At 40.2% G+C, this 24,584-nt stretch overlaps 3 protein-coding genes across 5 annotated transcripts; 2 read left to right on the top strand and 1 right to left on the bottom strand.

Annotated features, from left to right (window-relative positions):
- Positions 1-591: 591 nt before the first annotated feature.
- Positions 592-4,432, bottom strand: ptges3a (prostaglandin E synthase 3a (cytosolic)). The gene is made up of 8 exons (XM_026333246.1): positions 4,275-4,432; positions 3,315-3,428; positions 3,147-3,216; positions 2,964-3,062; positions 2,283-2,372; positions 2,126-2,182; positions 1,942-1,969; positions 592-1,522 (listed from the first exon to the last, which is right to left on the bottom strand). Coding segments are annotated over exons 1-8 (480 nt in total). The 5' UTR covers positions 4,277-4,432; the 3' UTR covers positions 592-1,502.
- A 3,954-nt stretch (positions 4,433-8,386) lies between these two features.
- dtx3 (deltex E3 ubiquitin ligase 3) lies at positions 8,387-13,628 on the top strand. Of its 2 annotated transcripts, XM_026333255.2 has the most exons (5): positions 8,387-8,916; positions 9,121-9,161; positions 9,625-10,427; positions 11,336-11,553; positions 11,754-13,628. In XM_026333255.2, exons 2-5 carry the CDS (start codon positions 9,149-9,151, stop codon positions 11,827-11,829), a joined length of 1,110 nt encoding a protein of 369 aa, XP_026189040.1. In that variant the 5' UTR covers positions 8,387-8,916; positions 9,121-9,148; the 3' UTR covers positions 11,830-13,628. The 2 variants fall into 2 exon arrangements, with proteins under 2 accessions (XP_026189040.1, XP_026189041.1); XM_026333256.2 differs by lacking the exon at positions 9,121-9,161.
- Positions 13,629-19,054: 5,426 nt separating this feature from the next.
- LOC113146248 (probable E3 ubiquitin-protein ligase DTX3) lies at positions 19,055-23,554 on the top strand. Of its 2 annotated transcripts, none has more exons than XM_026333622.2 (3): positions 19,055-19,797; positions 21,102-21,346; positions 21,784-23,554. In XM_026333622.2, exons 1-3 carry the CDS (start codon positions 19,315-19,317, stop codon positions 21,860-21,862), a joined length of 807 nt encoding a protein of 268 aa, XP_026189407.1. In that variant the 5' UTR covers positions 19,055-19,314; the 3' UTR covers positions 21,863-23,554. The 2 variants fall into 2 exon arrangements, with proteins under 2 accessions (XP_026189407.1, XP_026189408.1); XM_026333623.2 differs by having other exon boundaries at positions 19,096-19,797; positions 21,129-21,346; positions 21,784-23,551.
- Positions 23,555-24,584: the final 1,030 nt, after the last annotated feature.

The raw sequence follows: 24,584 nt of genomic DNA on the forward strand, positions 1-24,584 counted from the left end.
AATGGCCATGTGGAGATCACTTTCCAGTGCAATTACAGATAGGAAATGAAGGACAAAATCCAAAGTCGGTTCTGTGTAAAAATAACTATAAATTAGTTAAAGCCAGTATAAGGCTTCAGCAATTTGAAGAAAAATTAGTGTATTCCCTTTTGTTACTATCAATACACTGCAGCTAAGCAAGAAACACTGTTTGAACAAAAAGAGAGTTGGATTTATTCTAAAAAGGCTGAACTCAGACTGCAAGCCTCATATGGCTCAACTTTAGAAAACATTTCACAGAACAAGGGTAGATGATTTGTCTTCCATACACTGGAATTGTTAGCGATAAATCTCATTTCAACCAGCATAGATCCAAGAATTTATGTTGTACTGTATTGTATATTATACTGATATTTTTTCAGTGTACATATGGGGATGTCAGTGTTGTTTCTAGACAGGCTTGGAAAAAAGATAGAACCTTTAAACATTTTTAACACTATGAGCACATTCCTACAATACGAATATAAATCCCTGCCAGAATTAAATTTTACTCCTAAACTTTGAGTTTAACTTTTAGTGAACTGAAAAAACTAATGCTTCAATGCTAAGGCCTTGTATTGAATGGTCTGAAACACTTTATTAGAAATTTATACCCAAATTCCCATAGCATAAGAGAAACATAAAAGTGTTCAACATATATTGAATCAAACACACAAGCCTCCAAAGCATAGTTTGAGTTTATGTGATTAACATTTATAACCTGTATTGTTTCAAATCATTTGGGAAACTCTTCGTAGCCTACATTGGATTTTTGCCTTCACCACAGTATGCATAAGGAAGAAAATTCATTTTTGAAGCTGCTACAATGTGCAATGTTTTGTACATTGTCATAAAAAAACTTATCTTTGCACAAGTATGACTAAATGCAAAGACTACCACTTATAATCTTAAAACAAGCTGTAATTTGCACAAGCATATGTTTATTTTAAATGCTGAAATGTACTTAAAAAATGAAGTTAAATATTTGCAGATGTTGGTACACATAGGAAAACCCATTTGATGTGGAATTCTGGGTTCTTAAATTAAACAAAAAAGTGCAATTTACAATACAAACATTAAAAGGGGAAATCTATCATTAAAAACAAAAAAACTTTTTGGAAAATAGCCATTTTGAGTTTTTCATTAGAAATCACACTGCTCGATACATAACCTGACATTGCAAAAAAAGTGTAAGACATCAGCACATCCTATTACAGTCATTTAAGTCAATGAACAATAACATTTTCATTTGAACAGAATTGTTCATGCAATACAGAACAGCAAAGCACAGTACTGTAGGTTTCTATCAATCTCTGTGCATGTCTGTATGCAACAGTCACTCCATGTCACACCTTTCAGGGGTTTCGCTTAGAAACGGCGTAGAGAGATGAAGTTTCTTGTCCAACGTGGCTGACATCTTAGTCTCTTTCTTCAACCGACTTACAACTTGCTTTATTTACTACTGTGGTGACATCCATATTCATCTATTCAAGGTCTGGCATTTCTGAAACAGAAACAAATATGTGTGACCAGAATCTTTACTTAATCATTTGAAAACATTGAAAAATAAAATGTTTAAAAGGTAGTTAAGAAATTAATTTAAATTGGTACTACAAAGTTAGTGGAGGCAATACCCTACATAGGTGCTTGTGAATTTATGGAAAAAAGTTAACTTTTCTCTGACAAAGCCCTTAATTATAGCCATTTTTGATTAAATAAAATATACAACTGAGCCCTTTGCAACATGCCTTGATTACTTCACTACAAGAGATAATGCATATTTTCCTACAAACATTGTATGGTCTGCCTAACAGATAACATGTTTGCATGCACTTGGCAACAATATAGAATTACAACTGTCTTCTCACTACATAGGATCCTGCGATTAGAAATTACAAGATGTTCTGGCAGAATAGAACTTACTTTCATCGTCGCTGTCCGCAGAATCATGCTGCAAAAAAAGTAACAATTAAAAATCCTTATATAGTGATTTACCTAGTACACTGTTCCTGAATAGAATTCCTTCAAACAAAACACCAGTTACTGCAAATAAAGGATATCCAAATCATATTTTAAAAGTACATATATATGTGTTCCAAAACCTTACCTCATCATCTCCACCATCTAAATCAGGTAGATCATCCCCACCCATGCTGTTCATCATCTAGAAGAATGCACACATATCAACAATCGATATTACTAGTACTATAGTATATGTGGACATTAACACACCACAGACACTTGGGTCCGTTAAATATGTTTACCTCTGAGAATTTGTCAAAACTTGACAAATCCTCATCTGAGTCATCTTCCCAGTCTTTCCAATTATTGAAATCCACACTCAGCCAGTTGCACTAAGAGAATAAACAATTAAGTAAGGAGATAGTTAACATGTAGTCATTTGATCCCTATTGTTTCTATAATGCTGATATTTAATTGTTGAGATGGATGGTATGAAACTTTGTCATTGTTACTGGGAATTCATTTTAAAAAAAGGTGACAAATGGTGCATTAGTGCTACTAAAGCATTTCATCTGTTTTGTTGACTCGAACTTCTATTAAATGTCTCTGTCATCAGCTGGACAAACAGTATTCATGAAGTTGAATGAGCACAGAAATTTAGTGTAGAAAATTGTAGGCTCAGCAGGAAGAAATCTCTAATGTTTTTATGTATGTTTGTCTACATTTTACTGATTAGCCCGGCCCACTACAGAGAATGGGGGAAAAGTCAAACCAAGAAAGCTCAGTGTCACTAGGAGCCTGGTCAATCTTTACAGATAAATAATTAACAACACATAAATAAGAGGAAATACATGATAAACAGATGTCAAAAACATGTTAAATGCATTCTATGTGAAGTGACTTTTAGAAGTAAGAAATTTCATGGTTTTAATCATATTTAACAGGACTAGCTGTTACAAGTCTTTTTAAAGAGTAAAAGTTACCTTTGTCTTATCTTTGGTAAGTCGTGGCCATGATTTCCCAGCCTCTGCTTTTCGTAAACAACACAACACAGACCTGTCAGTGCGTCTGTGTTTGGATTCCTGCATGGAACAGAGAGAGTATGATTGAAGGGTTTGCAGGATGGAGCAAATGGGAGAACAGCAAATATGTCCTCCGGTACATACTTTAGGGTCAATCTCCCCGTAAAGGTCCACTGTATTCTGGTGCTTGATATTATCTGTTGCACTGACACAACTGTAAGATGAAATGAAGAGAAGTCATATTTCCATTAGAACTTCAATATGCTCATTCTGGAAATCCAGTACAACACAGATTTTATTAATACAACTTACCTGAAATCAATTTTGGACTTGTCAAAATTTACTTGCACGTCTTTACTGTCCTCAACACAGAACTCTATAAAAACAGAGTCCCGTCTGTCATACCACTTAGCTGTTGCAGCTTGCCTAATGAAAATGAGTAGAAAAGGGAATATTAATTTTTAATTTTTTTTTTACTATTAATATCATATGAGCATACAGGCCAGAGATGGCTATTGCGGTGGTCCATGTACACAGGGTGCAGTATATCTGAGGTCACTTTCAATGTTGATGCGAGCTTCACTCATTCATTCCTGATTAGCTAGCCCCCAGACAAGTAATACACTTCACCTGTTCACCTAGAAGCAGTAACGTTAACTGGGTATATTATTTAACCAACACACACTTCTCATAACATTTACTATATGATCAAGATGTGGGGGACTAAGGCAACTATGTGAGTTAGTCGTATGTTACGCAGCTAAGTTATGGTTATTTAGATATGTGCCACATTTAAGTAATGAGAAAAACATTTAACTGAATTAGCGTGAAGTGCAGTTTGGTACGTAAACTACGTTAGCTTCAAAACCACAGTCGTGTCTAAGTTCAGGCTGGCGTTAGCGTGGTGTAGCTGAAGTGAACCCTTCCGACCTAGCTAACCATGACACCATGCTTTTTCAGTACTAGCATTATCCTTGTTCTGGTGGTTGGCATTAGCCTGGCAGCTAACAATAAATGAACTTATGTAGCTACGGTGCGTAAACAAAAACGGTCATGAGTACATGCTGCCCAATTATTTTAGGCTGAAAGAAGGCTCGCTGTCGACGTGCTGTCCCTTTTAGCCTCCGTGTGTACACCACTAAGTAACTTGTGTGCTAACGTTAGCCAAGAGTAGCTAGTGCTAGCTGGTTGTAGTAAGGACTGCATTACCAAAACCTGTAGCTAGCCTGCTACTGTTACCGACTACCGTTACACAGTGAACCCAAGACTTACATCTTCGCGTTTTACCGATTAAACTTCCTCGGTGAACCACGATACCGTCAATAACTTCACCGAACTTGCTGTAGTGCTCCGCAAACTACCTGTAACGTTACAGTTTACTCCAGCGTTTACACCAGACGTGCCTCCAAACCTCGCGAGCTCTCCTCTTTCTCTCGTGACGTACCACCTCTCCCGCCTTCTGCTCGCGTAGACGCGAGAGCTTTACCGGAGACGGTTCTAGAACAGCGCGCTGCGCACGAGCTCCACCGCGTAGCGGACACGGAAGTGTGATGAGGGTTTATTTTCCCAAAGCGTAAGAAATATGAATTATTAGGGATAGAAACAGAAACAGATTTAAACAGATAGAAACAGGGAAACAGACAGATAGAAACAAACAGACTTAAACAGATAGAAAACAGAAACAGATAGTAACAGATTTAAACAGATGTAACGTTAAACAGATAGAAACATAGAAACAGAAACTGCTAGAAACAAACAGCCACCTGTTAAAGACAAACTTCAGCTGTTTTTAATAACTGAGCTGTAAGTTACCACCTTCTTTGTGTTGAGGGGGAAAAGTGAGAATTAATATTGAGGTAATACTGAAAAACATTCAAACATTTTATATGTTTAGGAATAAGAGAAAACAAATGAGACAACAGGTTCAATTGTTGGCATAAGGTCACTAATAAAAAAAACTGCTGCTGATGTAGAAAATGTAATGTAGCGTCATGATCAGAAGACTGAGGACGTTTCTGCAATAGAAGATGATGAAAAAGACAATAGAGATGGACACAAATGAAAGTTAAAGCAACTCCCTTTGCAGCTTGCCTCTTTAGCAGTGCTATCAGCCATAATAACAGTGGAGATTTGCACCTTAAGTCCCTACAGAAATTGAATTAGCTGCACCTGCTGCCAGAGTGTTTGAGGTAGTGGTCTCCTCTGTGGGTTAATTCACTAGAACATCAGAAGGTCACGTGGAAAGTGATAAATATTTTTGAGGCAAGCTGTAAGCCTCTATGTGATGCCGCTTTGGGAAGGGCTACAAGCAGTTGGAGGCAGTATGAGGCTTGGCACCTGCTGACAGAGCAAGAGGAAGAATAGCCAAAACAGGGAAGAGACAGCAGCATCTTGAGATGAGTGAGAAATCCACACTGACTTGAGCCACAGATGACATGGATGATAGGTTGGATAGAATAACAATGCCATACTTCTGAATTTGTGGGACAATAGTGGTGGTGATAGACTAGATGGGATGAAATTATATGAAAGGGTAGGTAAATGTTCAATTAATGGGTATACTGTAAACTCCTAATAACAGATTATCATTCTTTGTTTCAAATTTTGATCACACTGCTGGATGTTTGCCTTTGCAAGACCAAGAGGGGAGCCAAGCCTTAGTGACAACAAAGTGGTAAGGATGACATTTTGTAGATGCAGGGCTGGAGGTAGCTGACAAATGTGAGCTTTCGTTGTTAATAGCAAGGGCTGTAGTTAGACTACAAAATAAACTTCTAATTTTTAGTCAGCTTTTAGGAGAATAGGATATAAATCCCAATTGATTCAATTTCCTTATATTTATTATAGAATATAAAGCAGCATCATTTTCTAAACTTAACTGATATCTTTCAGTAATGGATCATTTAGAGAAGTGCATCTAATGTTATCTACATAGTAATGCTGCAAATAATGGTATAATAGGCCCATGTAATAATGTTAGTCATTCAACCAATACTTTGAAGTAATTCATGCCTCTGCAGACTGTAGCTTTACAATGAACTAATCTCATGATTTAGAACCAGATATAGAAAAAGACATCACTGAAAGCTGAATTACCTGCAGGAGGTTTCTGTATTTGCAATGTGATTTGAGAATAAACAAAAGCTTGCTGTCCCCCTGTTCTTTTCTACTAGTATCTTCATAATAACCCATAATTTGAATGCATTATTGTGGTTAGCCCACGTGACAAAAAAGTTGCCCATTGTTCTAATTCTAATGATGCATTTGATAGAGGTGGTCAGGTGTACTGCTGAAACACACATAGCTTCAGATGACATGACAGCAAACAAAAGAGAAGACTGTGCTATAAGGTGATGCACATCTACATATCTTTATACAATGCAGAGAGGGTAAGAAGAGTTTCTTCACATGCTAACAATTATACATTTTATCTGGCATAATCTGAAAGGTATGTATTTACAGAAAATGTACATATAACAAGCTTCATAAAATGATTACTTTGCTACTCATTATGCTAATTATGTTGTTTGCATCTTTTGTAAAAAGGAGGAAACTGCTCTGGTTTTGCTGCGCCATCTGTTCTGCCAACCTTTTTCCAAAAAGGAAATCTGCCTTGACATAATATTTACACAAGTCCCATAATTTTAAAACGCCTTTCTTTGCCAGCTTTAATATGTGACACCCATCTATTTTTAAAGTAATAGCGAGACAGACAATGCCATGATAATGGCAGCGAGACACAAATCCTACACTATGACCACAACTGTCAGGCCTTTACTGGGATAGGACTACATTTTCTGATTCACAACAGGATTCTCCTGTATTCCTCTAAAGCTAATTGGACAAAACTTTTAAATGAGTCAGTCACTGATTCAGTTTCAGTGGACTGCCACCAAGACACTTCACATTCTGATGTTCAGAGCTTCAGCTACAGGAAGGAGTTGTCTCTGTATAAAAATTTCAACTTCACAGAAGTTTGATTTTCCTTCGGTGTATGGCCATAAAGAAAGAGATGGGCAATAGATGTGTGTAGTGCTGTCAGAAAACATAATGTATATCCTCAGATTAATTCAAATAACTATAAATTGAACCTTTTGTGTTAAATAAAAATATGTTAAAACTGCTCCCACTTAGAGTTTCTCTGATCATGTGTTTTTGATTATATTTAAGGCTCAATAAAACAACATAAATGGAAATTATTTTAGTTTTACTGCTGTTGGAAGATCAATCTAAATTTGATGTGTTGTTGAGGCTATCCATAACCAGTGAACCAGTAAACCGATGAACCTTAGAAAAAAGGGCGGCATCTGACATACGAATAACCACATATATTGCGTGATGTTGCTGGCCTAAGCTCTTCAAGCATGGGTGATCCAAAGTCTAATAACCATGACATCCATGCCATACTGGAGGGGGGTTTCTACCTAGTCTGATACGCTTGCATCAGCTATGTTTTTAATTGGAAGAAAATAACTGATCAACCCTTTTCACTTCTATTGAAACATAAAACAAGAAATGACTGATTTCTTTGGCTGCAATAATTGCTGATCCATAATAAAGGCTGATATCAATCATACTTGGGAAATTCTTTAGAAGTTCTTATTATCATCGAGTTGTGGGTGTTTACAATGCTGAGACATATTAAATGAGTTTATTTAAAGATATATTGCATGGTTTCAGAATTATTTAAGCAGCCCACCTAAATGGATTTGCTCCCATCCTGAATTTTGTACTGTTGTACTAAATAATAATATTTTTTTTCATGTAATTATTAAGAGTTCTGTTTTGTAGTCAGCTCTATTAGATGTCAGAGCTGATATCACTAAAAACAAGCTGAACTGTGAAACACTACAATTCATCATGTAGGAAATGTCAAGAAGTTGTTGATTTCAGCATCTTAAATGTGCTAATATGCTGCTTGTCTAAAATACATTAATTAGTGAGGATCCTTTTAAAGCTTGATCATTGAACTGAACTTTTAAATCGATAGAAACAGATCGACCGGTGATGAAATTAATACATTGAGGCAGCTGTAGTTATAATATCAATAAAAGCATAACAATACTGATATAATAACATACATAGATATTGTCTGAGAGATTGTTAACATTTAACTGTTTATTATTAAACAATTTAACCTTTAATGTAACCCAATGTAATGTCTGAAGACAACATTTGTATGACTACATGTATTTGTTATACCCAAACAAAGCTGTCAATAAGTCAGTGTGCTGCACAAAGACATCGCAATTTGCATCATAACTGGATGAGTGGGTTTTCCCTCGGTGCAGTGTAGGCCGGACACTTGTGTGCACTTCGCGTGTATTGGGCGTCGCGTTATTATTAAAGCTGTTAATCACGACAAAAAGTATGATTCACTCACAGCATAAACACAAGCACACGCACGCACACAAACCAGCATTTGTCAGCCAATCGTGTCAGCGCGTGACGAACTTCCTGGTCACATTTTCTCGCAGGTCTCAGTCCCTTTAATTTAATGTCCAGCCAACAGCAGGGACGCCGTTTGAAGACGCAGACATGAGAATAAAGAGCAAATTATCTGCCGCACAGACAGCGTGCTCGCAGCCAGCCACGGAGAGTTAACCCCGGGAGCTATTTACTCTGTGCTCCGCCAAGCCCAAGGACGTACGAGGAAGGAAACACAGGCCAGACCGGGGACGAGGTGCAGGAGCTTGGATGGCATTTACCAGAGCCGGGGACGGGGTGTGGAAACCCTGAAGAGACGCAGAGCTGGGAACACGTTTGGATATCATGTCTTGACTACAAAAATACTGATTATCCGCGGATAACCTGCAGCAGCACGTCAGAAAGAAAGGCCTCCTGTGATGGAGCACGGTGCGCGTTAATCCAGCCAGAAACCTCCTGACAGGCAGCGACGCGCTACGGCAAAAGGGTGAGGTATCGAAGTCATGGGGGGTGCAGGGGACCCACTTAGATGAATGTCGACACGAAATGTATGAAGGGCCAAGCTAATGTTGACACATCGAGGCATTTTCCTTTGCTGCTGCGGAGAATGGAGTGTGAATCTCGCCGAGCGGCTGTGATAACATTTGTTCCAGTCCTTCAGTTTTTGTTCCTCTCTTTTTCTGTTCTACAGGACGCTTTATTCGCACTTGAAGGAATTTATGGGATCACAAGGTAACGTTTGAGTGCCATGGAGTGTAACTCTTGTGTTTGCATGTGGCTGTCAGAGGGCTTTCGTTTCCTTTGTTTACAGTGGCAATTTCTGAACAGCTGATGCGCTGCCTGTTGTATTTTCTTTGGCGTATTGCAGCCACTGCAAATTAGCTACCCGTGTAGACATATGAGGGTTATTTGCTCATGCATAGATACTCTGCAAGTCAAACAGCATAAACAGGCGTCATGTTGCTTTTTGTTTGCAGTGCCTGAGCTGTTAGAGCAAATGGGAAGTAAAGTGAAGCCACCACAGCCCAGCTGACACAAAGACACTCTTGTGGCCTAAGATGGGATCATTCTCCACGATGCTTTGAAAAACATAATACTGGCTAGCGCACAGTTGTGGGGGAAACTTTTGCAACTGAAAATTGTTTGTTTGTTCAAACACTGATGTGCTGATGATCTTTGTGTGCCTCTTGTGCAGTTTCCACTGATGAGATGAGTGTGCGTGCTGGCCAGGGCAGTGATGAGGTGCTGGTTTCACAGGAGGTGTGGGATTACCTGGCTGCAGCCGGGCGGCCCTGGCTCATTGACTTCCAGCTCAAGCAGGGGATGAGTGCTGGCATCATTAGGCGAGGTGAAAGGGGGGGCTGCTGTGCTGTGAGGCTGCAGCCAGTGGCAGGCTTCAGGAGCGCTGGAGCTGGAGTGATGGATGGACCCATCTCCAGTGAGACACGAAAAGCCTTCATTGACTTATGCCGCTGTGCCCGCAAAGAAATGAGCAAACAGGAGGGGGGACCTAAGAGAAAGAGGGCTCTGCTGCCCTGTGTGGGAGTCCTGGAGCCGAACGGAGAGGGAAGCCTGCTCCAGCCTCCACCTCCCCAGCCTCGGCGCTCCCAGAGACAGCAGCAGAGGCTCAGGAAGCCTGCTGATGAGGAGGCCTGTTCCACGCTCCACGATGCAGCCCAAAGGAAGGACACTGACTCCAGCGTGGCTACCCACAGTGAGGCGGAGGACAACAATACTTGTTCAATCTGCATGGGGGACATAGTGGAAAAGACCACCCTGGAGAGATGCGGCCATTCGTTCTGTTGCTCTTGCCTGGATCAGGCCTTTAAGGTGAAGAAAGCGTGTCCTGTGTGTCGGCTGGTGTATGGCCAGTTGATTGGAAACCAGCCTGCTAATGGTACAATGATTGTAGAGAGAGACCCTGATCTGGAGCTTCCTGGCCATGAAGGCTATGGGTGTATCTGCATCATCTACAGCTTCCCTCCTGGCCTGCAGGCGGTGAGTATACCAAGAACATGTACAGATGCCACTCAGTGTTATTGGAATAACTTTAATGATTTATAGGTGTAATTAAATTCAACTTCTTTTTAGGGTTAGGGAGAAACATTAGATAAAAACAAAACCAACTGTTTTCTAACACTGGTCTGTTAATGTATTTTTCTAAAACAGTAGCATGACAGACTTCTGTTTGTAATTATAAGCTGGCAGACACAAAATCCATCACTGCTTTCATTGCTGTAACAAATAAACTGGTGAATTTAGCTCAAAACTTATATGGCAAAAATGAATGATTGGGTAGGAAGCAAGGCCGCTTCAGAGGGACTGGTGTATATTGCTCTTTGAGCAAATGTCTCATTTTTTTATTGGTCAGATGTAAAACATGCTGAAACCCACATTGCTTAGAGTGAGTTCAATAGTTTTTATCTTCACACACAGTCCATGTCAACTGTTTGCATGCAGGTTTTCAGTTATATACGTGTAGTCACCAAGCCTGAACTGAGATAACACTTGATGGCATCATGAGAATTTTTGCTTCTGAGACTTGTGAAATCCCTTTCCCCACAAGTGGGGTTACAAAACACTTTTGCAAGCTGAGTAGTACTTTCCCCGACAAACAAACTGACATTAAGTGTAAAACCAGTTCCTGCCCCCCAGAAAATTGGGAACCTGCAGGTGTGTACACCCTGTAGATGTCAGAAGTACACCATATCTGTTTTTTGTTTCCTAAAAATATCTTGTATTGATTCTGCATAAAAACTTTAAAAAATAAATATGAACCACCTGTTCACAAAAACATGTAGCCAACGCAGTAATGTCCCGGGCCTCAGCAGACAGACATGTCTGTTTATAGAAATTTATGACCCCAACTCAAACTGATCCTGTTTTAACTCTTTTACTACCAACAGCCAGAACATCCAAACCCGGGTGTTCGGTACCCAGGAACAGATCGGGTGGCCTACCTCCCTGACAGCCCTGAGGGTAACCGTGTGCTGGGTCTGCTGCGCCGGGCCTTCGAACAGCGCCTTATTTTTACCATTGGTACCTCCATGACTACAGGCATGCAAAATGTCATCACCTGGAATGACATTCACCACAAGACCTCAATATGGGGCGGGCCCCGCTGGTATGTATGATCTTTGGAATGAATGGCCCCTGGGATTTAATTTGGGGATAGCCTCAGTAATTTTCCTAAGATGTGCAGTAGCTGAGAAAATGACTCAGTAAAGACTCACAGTTCCTGAGAAGGAAATGCTATCAGATGACTAGATGGCACTATAGCTCCTTGAACCAATGAAGTGATGGCTTTTTTATTTCCCCTGACAGTTTTGGCTACCCAGACCCTACTTACCTGGTGCGAGTGACAGAGGAGCTCAGAGAGAAAGGCATCACCGCAGACTGACCGCATGAAAATGACAAGACTCTTTCAGGACTTTGTGAGACTTTCTGAGCGTCCTTGCGCTGGCCATGCCTCGGCTCCAGGTCACGCTCTGAGACTGCCCAACCCCTAAAGGCTGGCTGAGGACAAGGCCCTCGGCAGATAGGCGTTTAATGCTGCAGTAGAGCCTTCACTACTCTACTAGTTGTTCTTCTATTTGTTCATTTTCCTTCCGAGTTCATCTTAACCCAGTGCTACATGTGGAAGAAAATACTTTGAGTGCAGTGCATTCTTGTATTACACAATCCTCTACCTGTCACTGTTGGCAATAGGACCGATATCTGATGCACTTATTGAACGGCATCATGACGTGTTGGAATTCATGGTACTTATATATAATTTGAAAATCTAAGTTTAATGTTTTAGCAGTTTGTTATATTGTTTATTTCTACTATGAGGATGACTTTATTTCTAACAAGCACACGTTTCTTGGTTTTATCTCCTCAGAAATGTTTGTTGAGTGAGTCTCTAATTTGATTACTAATTATCAGTTGCAAAGATTATATGGCAGAACAGCACTGCTTGAAAGAAAGACTTCATTATCTGAGGTTATTGCAATCTAAAGCACTCATAGGCACTTTGGTAAGGGAGTTTGTTTTTTGGTGAAGTCAGAGTCATGATTTTTGCTTCCTCTGTGATGACAAACACTCGGGGCAAACAGTTTCCTGCAACCGCTTGGTGGCTACAAGCTGTCGTCAGTTGCTTGGACCTCCTCATTTGTATGTTATATTAATTTCCCCAATATTTTCACTTAAACAGAAATAAAGTTAAACAGTGTTTGCAGAACCTTTTTATTTCACGCATTTGGACTTCCCCCTGGGTTTTTCTTTCTTCATCGGTCACTCCTGTTATTTTGAGATGTCTCCCAGGTGTTGAGTCCATTACCTCTGTTGTGAGTAATGTGCTCATCTAATTACCAGATTTAAGATGATGTCAAATATAATATAAAGGGCATACAGACCATTTAAACCAAATCAAAGGCACAAAAGCTCTTTAAATATCTATGCCTCTGTCCCTGTCAAACTGGGCCTGTTAGTGTGCTCATTAGAAATGAGGTAACTGTTGTAAATTTATCTATCTGAATAGATAACTTACACAGTGGGGGAAAACAAATTGGTGTGGGAACAATTGGTCTAGTTTGGGGTGGGTGGCATATTGATTTGATTTTCTTGTGCCTTTCTTATATTCACTTTTGATAAAATCAAGCATTATGTTACTAATAAATAGTTAGCAGTTTGGGCAGATTTCAGTGTTATTTGATAGGTAAGCAGCCTTATGTTTGTAGTTATACTATCTGGCTTTAGGTACAGATACTACACAGTTCATGAAAATATCTATACTAGTGTGTACTAAATTAGCTTCTCCTTCATAAACTTTCTTATAGTCCAAAGGCTGATAGAGCTCTACATGTGAAAGTGCTTTGCTAAATCCAGTAAAATGCTTGGTTTTTGGAGAATGTGCCAATTGAACTGGTCAGGTCCATGCATCAATTACCCTTTCATTATGTTGTCATCCATTTTTAGTTAAGGGACCACCTGAAAATTTCTTGGGACACAGGATTGTAGTTTACTAAAGCTACTGTGCAAACATTTCTATGCATTACATGACTGACAGGAGCCAGGTGGTGGAGAGATTACACATTACAAACTGATTGTTTAAGAAGAGTGGGGGTTTGCTTTTCTAATTGTGTTGATTCGTACTTTGTTGATATTCAGAATAATGTGCTTTACATTTTAATACTTGAATAAAAACTTATGTTTGGGTTTGTGTTGGATATTCATTGTAGGCCCTAAATAAACCAGGTACATTATAAAAAACTTCATATCAAACTTGTGTCCATTTGGAATGAGTTCAGGTTGTCGCTTTTAATCAAGGTTTGCTGCACCACAATCACCCTGTAATATTAAAGATTCTTGCTGAATTGTGCTAATGCACCGTGCCATCTAGTGGACAACACCATGAGTGTGGAGTCATCAAAGCTTGAACTATTCTCTTTTATCTCATAACTTAATTTGTATGACAGCTACCTTTACAGACTGGTAACACTGGGATTATTTGGAATGGGTGTCACAATGGCAAAGACATTAAGCCTTGTGTCATGTAAGCCACAATGAAATGGTTTAAATCCCACTAAGGACCTCTGTTGCATCTCATCACATTTTCTGTGTAATGCACCAACACATTACTATTGGTACATATCTAGAATTTAACTGACAGTACCTGTGGTGGAACCAGTCTTACCTATTTATATGAAGAATTACTACTTGGTGCTTTAATTGATTGTAAATCAATATCTGTATTATTATAGATTTTAGTGTCTCAACCTGCAAAGTAACTGGCAGTCAGGTAGAGTAATAAGAACAAAATTTCATTAGTGGAGTAGACATGGGATCAAGTACTATATTTAAGTAAACATTTGAGGTATCTCCACTATATGGCCTACCGGTTAGCTTAGCTAGCTAGTTAGCTTGCTAACATGGCCTCTCCCTCTCTCTCTCTTTCTTGCTCGGTGTGCCACATGTTTAGTTATTCCTCTGCCTCCTTTAGCGATAATGATACCTGTAATAAGTGTAAGGTTCTGTTAGCCTTGGAGGCGAGGATCACTGATTTGGAAGCGCGGCTCCGCACCTTCGAACAAAAGCCAGCTAGCCTAGCCCCGTTAGCTGGTGTGGAGCCACCGAGCTCAGGGTCTGTTAGCGGTCCAAGGGCAGCTCCGGAGCAGCCCGGAGAATTAGCCTGGGTGACGGTCCGACGGAAACGTACTCCTAAGCAGAAGCCCACGGCTCATCACCTGCCTGTTCATGTTTCTAATAGATTTTCCCCGCTCAGCGACACACCCGCTGAGAAACCGACTCTGATAATTGGCGATTCCATAGTCAGGAACGTGAAAATAGAGACACCAGCGACCATAGTCAAATGTATTCCTGGGGCCAGAGCGGGCGACATCGAGTCAAATCTGAAGCTGCTGGCTAAGGCTAATCGTAAATATGGGAAAATTGTTATTCACGTCGGCAGCAATGACACCCGATTACGCCAATCGGACTCCGTAGTTTTCTCTGGACCCCTCCCCAATCTGACCAGCGATGACATGTTTAGCCGCATGTCATCGTTCCGTCGCTGGCTGTCTAGGTGGTGTCCAGCAAACGATGTGGGCTTCATAGACAATTGGGCCACTTTCTGGGGAAAACCCGGTCTGATAGCGAGAGATGGCATCCATCCCACTTTGAATGGTGCAGCTCTCATCTCTAGGAATTTGGCCGAGTTTCTTAGCCGACCTAAAGCCTGACAATCCAGGGTGGGGACCGGGATGCAGAGACTCAGTCTAAAATGCTTCTCTGCAGTTTCCTTAGAGCCGCCGCCCCCTTCAAACCACATAGAGACTGTGTCTGCCCCTCGAACATATAAATCAAACAAATCAGAAGTTAACAGAAGAGGAGTTATTCATAAAAACTTAATAAAAATTAAGACCACTCCTCTTATTGAACAGAAAAACAGAACTGTCAAATGTGGACTATTAAATATCAGGTCCCTTTCTTCTAAATCTCTGTTAGTAAATGATTTGATAACTGATCACCAAATTGACCTACTTTATCTTACTGAAACCTGGTTACAGCAGGATGAATATGTCAGTCTGAATGAATCAACCCCCCTCAGTCATAAAAATTATCATGTTCCTCGAAGCACAGGTCGAGGTGGAGGAGTAGCTGCAATCTTCCAGTCAAACTTATTATTAAACTTTCATCCTCAGAACAGTTATAACTCATTTGAGAGCCTCACTCTTAGTCTCTCACATCCAAACTGGAAAACACAAAAACCAGTTCTACTTGTCATTTTGTACCGTCCACCTGTTCCTTACTCAGAGTTTTTAACTGAATTCCCTGACTTCCTGTCTGATTTAGTGCTTAGATCAGATAAAGTCATTATAGTGGGAGATTTTAACATTCATGTAGATGTTGAAAATAACAGCCTCAGCATTGCATTTAATTCTATATTAGATTCAATTGGTTTCATTCAAAACGTTAATAAACCCACCCACTGTTTTAATCACACCCTTGATCTTGTTCTGACCTATGGCATCGAAATTGAACATCTAATAATTTTTCCCCCAAATCCTGTTTTGTCAGATCATTCTTTAATAACTTTCGAATTTAAAATGATGGCTCATGCAGCGTCTGGAAGAAAATTCCACTACAGCAGATGTTTATCCGACAACGCTGTTAATAAATTTAAGAAAATGATTCCATCTTTATTTGCATCTATGCCAAGTATAAACATAGTGGAGGGCAGCTGCCTTAATCCTACTCCCTACCAAATTGATCATGTTGTTGACAGCGCTGTAACCTCACTGCGTGAAACGCTTGATTCTGTAGCCCCTCTGAAAAAGAAGTTAGTGATTCAGAGAAGACTAGCCCCATGGTATAATTTACATGTTCGTACCTTAAAGCAGGCATCACGAAGGCTGGAAAGGAAGTGGCGTTCCACAAACTTAGAGGAAATTTTTCTAGCCTGGAAAAACAGTCTACTAACATATAAAAAAGCTCTCCGTAAAGCCAGAACTGCATACTATTCATCACTAATAGAGGAAAATAAGAACAATCCCAGGTTTCTTTTCAGCACTGTAGCCAGGCTGACAAAAAGTCACAGCTCCGTTGAGCCCAGTGTTCCCTTAGCTCTCAGCAGTGATGAATTTATGAGTTTCTTTACAAATAAAATCACAACTATTAGAGATAAAATTCAGCAGATGCTTCCTATACCTGCAATAAATGAATCTTTTACTACAGTAGCTCTTGAATCATCTGTAGGACCTCAGTTATGTTTAGACTGCTTCTCTCCTATAGATCTCTCTGAATTTACATCAGTAGTTGCTTCATCGAAATCATCAACGTGTCTCTTGGACCCCATCCCGACTAGACTGCTTAAAGGCACCCTGCCATTAATGAACTCATCTTTATTGGACTTGGTAAATTTATCTCTAGTATCAGGCTACGTACCACAGGCCTTTAAGACTGCAGTAATCAAACCTTTACTCAAAAAGCCTAGTCTTGATCCAGGAGTCTTGGCTAATTATAGACCAATATCCAACCTGCCATTTATTTCTAAAATCCTAGAAAAAGCTGTTGCTAAGCAGCTATCAGACCACTTACACAGGAATGAACTATTTGAAGATTTCCAATCAGGATTTAGAGCACATCATAGTACAGAAACAGCACTGTTGAAAGTTACCAACGATCTTCTCTTAGCCTCAGATAATGGACTTGTTTCGATACTTGTCCTCCTAGACCTTAGTGCAGCATTCGACACCATTGACCACAACATCTTATTACAGAGACTGGAGCATGTGATTGGTATCAGAGGAACAGTGTTAAAGTGGTTCCAATCCTATTTATCGGACAGATTCCAGTTTGTTCATGTCCATGATGAACCTTCCACACGAACAAAAGTTAGTTATGGAGTTCCACAAGGTTCTGTGCTAGGACCGATTCTGTTCACCCTGTACATGCTTCCTTTAGGATATATCATTAGGAAGCACTCTATTAATTACCACTGCTATGCGGATAACACTCAGTTATATCTATCTATTAAACCTGTTAACACAAACCAGTTAACCAGACTTCAAGCCTGTCTAACTGACATAAAGGCTTGGATGACCAGTAACTTTTTACTTTTAAACTCGGAGAAAACAGAAGTCATTATATTTGGGCCTAAAAATCTCAGAAATAACTTTTCTAAAATTATAGCTACTCTAGATGGCATAGCCCTGGCCTCCAGCACTACTGTAAAAAACCTTGGAGTTATTTTTGACCAGGACATGTCCTTTAACTCACACATAAAACAAATTTCTAGAACTGCATTCTTTCACCTGCGCAACATTTCCAAAATTAGGAACATCCTGTCTCAAAATGATGCAGAAAAACTAGTCCATGCATTAGTTTCCTCAAGGCTAGATTACTGTAACTCATTACTATCTGGATGTCCTAATATCTTAATAAAAAGCCTCCAATTAATCCAGAATGCCGCAGCCAGAGTCCTGACAGGAACTAGCAAGAGAGATCATATTTCTCCTATATTGGCTTCTCTTCATTGGCTCCCTGTAAAATATAGAATAGAATTTAAAATCCTTCTTCTCACATACAAATCCCTTCATAATCAAGCTCCTTCATACCTTAAAGACCTCATAGTACCATATTATCCCAATAGACCACTTCGCTCTCAGAGTGCAGGCCTACTTGTGGTTCCCAGAGTTCTCAAAAGCAGAATGGGAGGCAGAGCCTTTAGCTATCAAGCTCCTCTCCTGTGGAACCAGCTCTCAGCCTGGGTTCAGGAGGCAGACACTCTCTGTACTTTTAAGGCTAGAGTTAAAACCTTCCTCTTTGACAAAGCATATAGTTAGGGCTGGCTTCAGGCAACCCTGAACCATCCCTTAGTTAGTTATGCTGCTATAGGCCTAGACTGCCCGAGGACCATCGGTGCACTGAGCTCCCCTACCCTAACCCACCCCCCCCCTCTCTCCCACCTCATGTATATTCCACCATTGAATGTTACTAACCTTGTGCTCTCTCTCTCCCCTAGTTTGTGCTCTCTCCCTCCCTCTCTCTCTCTCTCTCTGTACCTTCTGCAGGTGTCCCTGGTCCTGGAGCTGTTTATCGCTGATGTGCAGTTACTGGCCCCACCAACTTGCAGTGTCTATTTGTTGTTTATTGTTGCTGTTCTTTTCTCTCTGCTCTATCCACTCACCCCAACCGGTCGAGGCAGATGGCCGCCCAAACTGAGCCCGGTTCTGCTGGAGGTTTTTTTCTTCCGTTAAAGGGAGTTTTTTCCTCTCCACTGTCGCCAAGTGCTTGCTCATAAGGGAATTGTTGGGTTTTTAGTTTTAGTTTTTGTAAAGTGCCTTGAGATGATTTGTATTGTGATTTGGCGCTATACAAATAAAATTGAATTGAATTATACTACTATACTACTTTAGTTAGTAGTTAGGCCACTTTTTGGAATCAGATATAAACTTACAAAATGCAGTATAATCATAAAACTGTATTGATCCTCAGCAGGAAATTTACAAGCTACCCTGCATCATGTAAAGTAACTCAAATGATAAGCACATATATTAGCTCCACCTTTACAAGCTGCAGCATTAAACAGATAAACACACCAATGCATCAATAAATATGATCAATAATATAAATTCATGAATGTGAGATGAACTTCAAGTATATTTGACCGGTAACACCTTTGCACGTTTCCTTCAGTAGGATATTTATACTTAAGGATCTCAGTACTTTTTCCACCACTGCAAGATAGTACCGCAGAATTGTACAGTAAATGTTCTTTCTTTCCACCACTGGGGGGTAACCTCACATTTGGTTCATAATAATAAAAGCAGATGCTGAAGTTTTTGTTATCTACAAGCTACTCTACTGCTTCCATGGTCTTGACAGAGTATTTCCGCACCAGATGTTCTTAAAAGGGCCTCTAGTACCACAGTCAAACCAGTCACAGGCCAGTGTTTGCACCACTTCCTTGCACATGGATGCCTGGCACCCAGTGGAAATGACTCGGTACTTTCCTCGTTTTGACGTCACACACCACCGGCCACCGATTCATCTGGCTCCCTTCACGGAAAGGCAACACAGCTACCGGAAAATGATGGACCACTCATGCGTAGTCCGTAAAAACGCGGAAGACTGCGCAATTTGCTTGGACAAAATTCAGGATAAGAAAACGCTGAAGTGTCGTCACTCTTTTTGCTCTGCCTGCATCGACTCGGTTTTCAAGTTTAAACCAGCTTGCCCGATATGTAACACCTACCACGGAGTGTACACGGGGACCCAGCCGAGCGGCACGATGACGGTGACGCGCAGCTCCCAGCGCCTCTCCGGCTTCGAGCGCTGCGGATCTATTGTCATACAGTACAGTTTCCCATCGGGGATTCAAGGGGTGCGGTTTTATTGAAGCTGAAGTTCAGTTTGTGTTGTCCACCAGAGTGCAGTGTTTGTTTTTGACACATAAAACATCTGGATTGGGTATTACAATATGGCTGCCTATGCGCTATGAACTGTGAAATACGCAATTGAGGAAGTGATTTCAGAGGCGCTTCCCTCTGCTGCCATAGAAACAGCGTAGAGGTGGAGGAGGACAAGGTGTGCTCGAGTTCATGATGGTGGACCCACAGCCTCCCATTTTAAATGATAGGAATCTTCTCTGAAAATGGTTGTTTTGGTGACGGATCGTCTTTTTAAGAAAAGCAATAACTCTATTTGCTACTAATAAACGGATTCCAGTTAATAAATCCATTTATGTCATGCAATCTTAAGAAAATGAAACTGAAAACAGACTGGCTTTTACAGGCAGTGATCTCAAGCACACCTCCAAATCCACCATCGGTCACTTTTGGACGGGCCCTTGCAGTCCCCCTGACTTGAACACCACTGAAATCATGCGGTTAGAAAGAAACACGCTTACAAAAAGTGTTTATCTGCCAGAGGGGAAGTTACTAAGTGTACTAAAAAACAAAAACCATTTCAGATCTGTTGCAGCCTCTACTTCTCTTTTCAAAAAACAACAAAAACTGCTAATTGCTCTGTATGCAGTGGTTTGACAGAAAACCTCTGTGACCAGACACTTTGCCAAGAGTCAGCTTTAAGCCTGACTAGGCTTTAATGATTGTTTGTTTCTAATGAATCTGACAATTATTTTCTTCAACATATGCTCCACCTATAAAAAGACTCAAACTCAAAGAGACAGTTTATAATGACAGCAAATCTTCACATTAGAGAAGGTAGAGAACCAGAGTTTGGTTTGTTAGGGTGTTTTGATTGGAAAATAACAGAAATTTTTATTTAGCTTATTGCTTTTACCACATAACAGTGGCAGTAACAATGTGTGCAAGTTTTAAAAATTAAGATTTGATGATGATGATCTTGGATGCACAAAAAACAAGCAATACACAAAGATCCACTATTTTAAAATGACTGCAGTTACAAATGGAAAAGAAAGGATGTGTATGTAGGAGAGCGACAAATAGAGTGAGGTGTTATGTTTTTGTATGTTTTTGAGCACTGTAGGCATCTTGAAGATTTTGAATGTTCTGTCGAATGAAGGAATTATTGTATTTCATAAACCTTTTTGTATGTAAAATGAAACAGTGAGTTAATACAATTTCCAAGTGAAAGATTATAATCTGGTTTTAAGTGTTATCACAAACAAGCCATAATATCTGGTTAATGTATTTTCCATTACAGTGTGTACTGTCACTTCCCACATTACAGCCTGAGCACCCAAACCCCGGGGTGAGGTACAGCAGCACCTCCCGTACTGCCTACCTGCCAGCCTGTGAGGAGGGAGAGAAGGTCTTGAGGCTGCTAAGGAAAGCCTTCGACAGGAGACTCCTCTTCACTGTTGGGCGATCTGCCACCACAGGCCTCAATAATGTCATCACTTGGAACGATATCCACCACAAGACTAGCATAGCAGGGGGCCCGCAGAGGTATGGATGTCATTGCTGTTATTTTTGAAGAATCGCTTCTTTTGTTTGTAAGTGAATTTGTCAACAGGGTGAGAAGTCGCATTGTTAACCTGGGAAAGTGCTGAAATCTCACATTTGTACTGAACATAGTGAAATGACATGTAAATTCATTCTGATTACCATAACATAATATCACCATCTGCATAACAAAACCAAACATCAACATTATTACAACCAAGATTTTGGCACCTTTGAAAGTCGTCTAATGGCTGCAGGAATCGCAATTTTTGTGTTCTAGTTTTGTACCTTTAGTTTCTATGTTATAGAAAGAAACAAAAAAACAAAATCCCATTTTATTTATATTGAGTAATTTTCAGTGTAAGACATACAGATATACAGGCTAAAAAAGTTGCTCCAGAAAACTTTACTTACTTTTTGTTTGTGTTTCTCCACACCAGCTTTGGATATCCAGATCCAGAATATTTGTTCAGGGTTCAAGAGGAACTTCGTCTTAAAGGAGTGACAGAAGATGACTGAGAGGTGAAGACAACCTCCAAACAGATTTAATACTGTGTATTATAACAAAGTTCTTTATTTCATCTGTGTACTTTTTGCAGTACTCAATCAGTTATTTTTTTTAGATATGGAGGTTAGTGGCTTCATGAAGGATTTTTCAGCATTTAACTGACTATGCAAAAATATATTCAAACAGTCTGTGTAACCCAACAAAATAAGGATTACACTGCAGTGGGTTCTGATAGGGGCTATACTACTGATCATCACATTTTCATTCTAGATAATCTAGATCAGTTGTAGTGCATGGACTTACGACTGAGACACTGGAAAAGTTGGGAGGTATTAAGAGATGGATTTCCACCTTGTTGGTTTTGGTCTTTTATTGGCATTTGATAACAATAATAACACACACATCTGCAAAGCTCATTATTCCAAAAATGTCTGATACATCTTCATCCTGCCTTTTACCCTTTTGGTCCACTTGGGGGTGATGTTCTCCTCAAAGACGACAGTGTTGTGGTGCTTGCTTGGTATGCAGCTGCATCATCATCACAAACCCACAGTCCCACAGCACCTCCCAAACCTCGTCGCCCAAAGTCCATGAGAGGTGCAGAGCATCAGCTATAGATGATGAGTCATGTGTTTCTATGGGGCTGAGGGCAGTTTTAGCAGCGGTAGTTTATACTGTAAGAGTAAGGTATCATTTTATGTTTGGCCACGTTGAACTGATTTCTCTGGATTATCTGAAAATACTATTAATGATGAGTGGCGGTAGTGACAAGTACACACAGATGGATTCATGTAAAGGTTAGGAACTGCAGTTCTTTGTTTAACTGAGGTTATTTGCATATCTGTACATGTTAAATGTGCGTCCCACAGTGGCCACCATCCCAAATTTTTGCTCTCAGGCTTGGGTTCTGCATCTGCAGCTGAATATGACTCACATCCAGCTGATCTTTTCTCAGTGTTACCAGAGCAGTGTTTTTATCAGAAACAGTGCACGTGGCCAGAAGGAGTTACAACGTCTAGCCTCTTTATTGCTCTGGTGTTTGGCAGCTGGGGGCATTTCTGTGGCCTATGATCTCAGGGCATCTGCTGCTCTCACCAAGCAGACCAGGACCCATCTGGTCAAGCATACCAACCACCCACTTCCCCCTTCTCACCTTTTCTCCCATAATTCATCAGTCCAGTTAATCCACTTTTCATAATTATCCCCTTTCCTCTCTTCATCAGTTAACCGTTAAATCTGTCCTTTCATGGGTTTTTATCTGATACTTATTTTCCTTTCAGCAGTGTCATATAAATGGAAAGCACATTCTTGGTCACCTGTTGCATCTTAATGAACATTTTATGACATAATGCATTTTGTGTTGTTTATTACCACGTGTTTGTCAATTTAACAGAGGAAAAATTTAAAGAAACAGTGTTTTTAAGTAGTGTTGCAAACTGGGAGACAAGAAAAGCAGAGCAGGGAATAAATGTAATATACAGAGAAACATTGCCTAAAAAATATGCCAACTATTTTCAAATTTGCTTTAAGTTCAGTGGATGTAACATTGGAACATAAAATAGTACATGTGAAAGACTGATGAGTGTGTCCATGAGATGATCCTACCAAACAGACTACTTCTTCAGGCATTGTTATATAAATGCAAATCATATTTTTGATTAAATTTAAAAAAGTAACTTCGACTGTGCTTTTTGTTTGCACTCTCACATATGAAGTTAGGCTTTGCATGCAGTATTAATAAAAATATGGTGACTCTTTGCCTCTCTCAGAAGGTATTTCCCTGACCTGTCAGTGTCCATCTGGACATCTGGGTGTAGGTGCAAAGAACTGCACAAATATATCCAGAGCTATACATATGTATGAATGGTTATGCACAGCCGTATTGTGGAAGGATTCAATTTGCATCCGTGTAAATGGTCAGTGACAAACCTCCTTATAAAGTGCACTGTGTACGAATGTAATCTGTAACTGCTTTCATACATTTCCATCAAACGATGATTAGACTGGCAGCACATCTTGCATATTCTCCTGTCAGGCACTGAAAATAGTACCAAGACTTTGTTGATTTCATTTTTCTGGGTGTGACGAGATGGCCGCACAGGAGAAACCCACATACCCATCAGACAAGCGATGTTGCAGTGTTTCCTGTACTAGAGATGATAAGAAAATCATTATGTGACAATGCAGAGCTGTTGTTCTTGCCCCCTCTCCCCACTGTGCTCCTTAATTAGAGTGTCTCTGGCTGTGGGGAACTCTGGCACATCGCCTGCCTGCCTCATCCGCTCATCCTCTGTGCTAAAGCACCCTGATCACAGATATACCTCTGTCTGGGTGCAGAGTGTGCTACAAAGGATGAACTCCTCCAGACGTAGCCTACTTTTGCATACCTTTGAAGGAATTTTTTTAATACCTTCACCCAGTTTCCTTTTCCAGTGCCAAAGTTGAAAGAATAAGATTCCTTGGCTGCCCTGAATTAAAATCATAATCAAGGACGCATGAGGCTGTGTTTGTGTGTTAGGTAGATGGACAGGAGGAAGCTGAAGAGGCATCTGTCTCGTACACTCTTTGTGTGACAGAATGTCAGCCCACACCACTGACATGCTCATTCACTGTGCCTAAGGCTGTTTGCTTAAGAACGGCAAAGTGAAGGTGGGTGTGTGGGTTTGTGCTTCTGTGGCTTTTGTCTGTGTGCCCTTGACTGCATCTGTGCATACACTATGTACGGATATGCCC

This window comes from Mastacembelus armatus, chromosome 7 (assembly GCF_900324485.2).
Source record: "Mastacembelus armatus chromosome 7, fMasArm1.2, whole genome shotgun sequence".
Classification (NCBI taxonomy): Eukaryota; Metazoa; Chordata; class Actinopteri; order Synbranchiformes; family Mastacembelidae; genus Mastacembelus; species Mastacembelus armatus.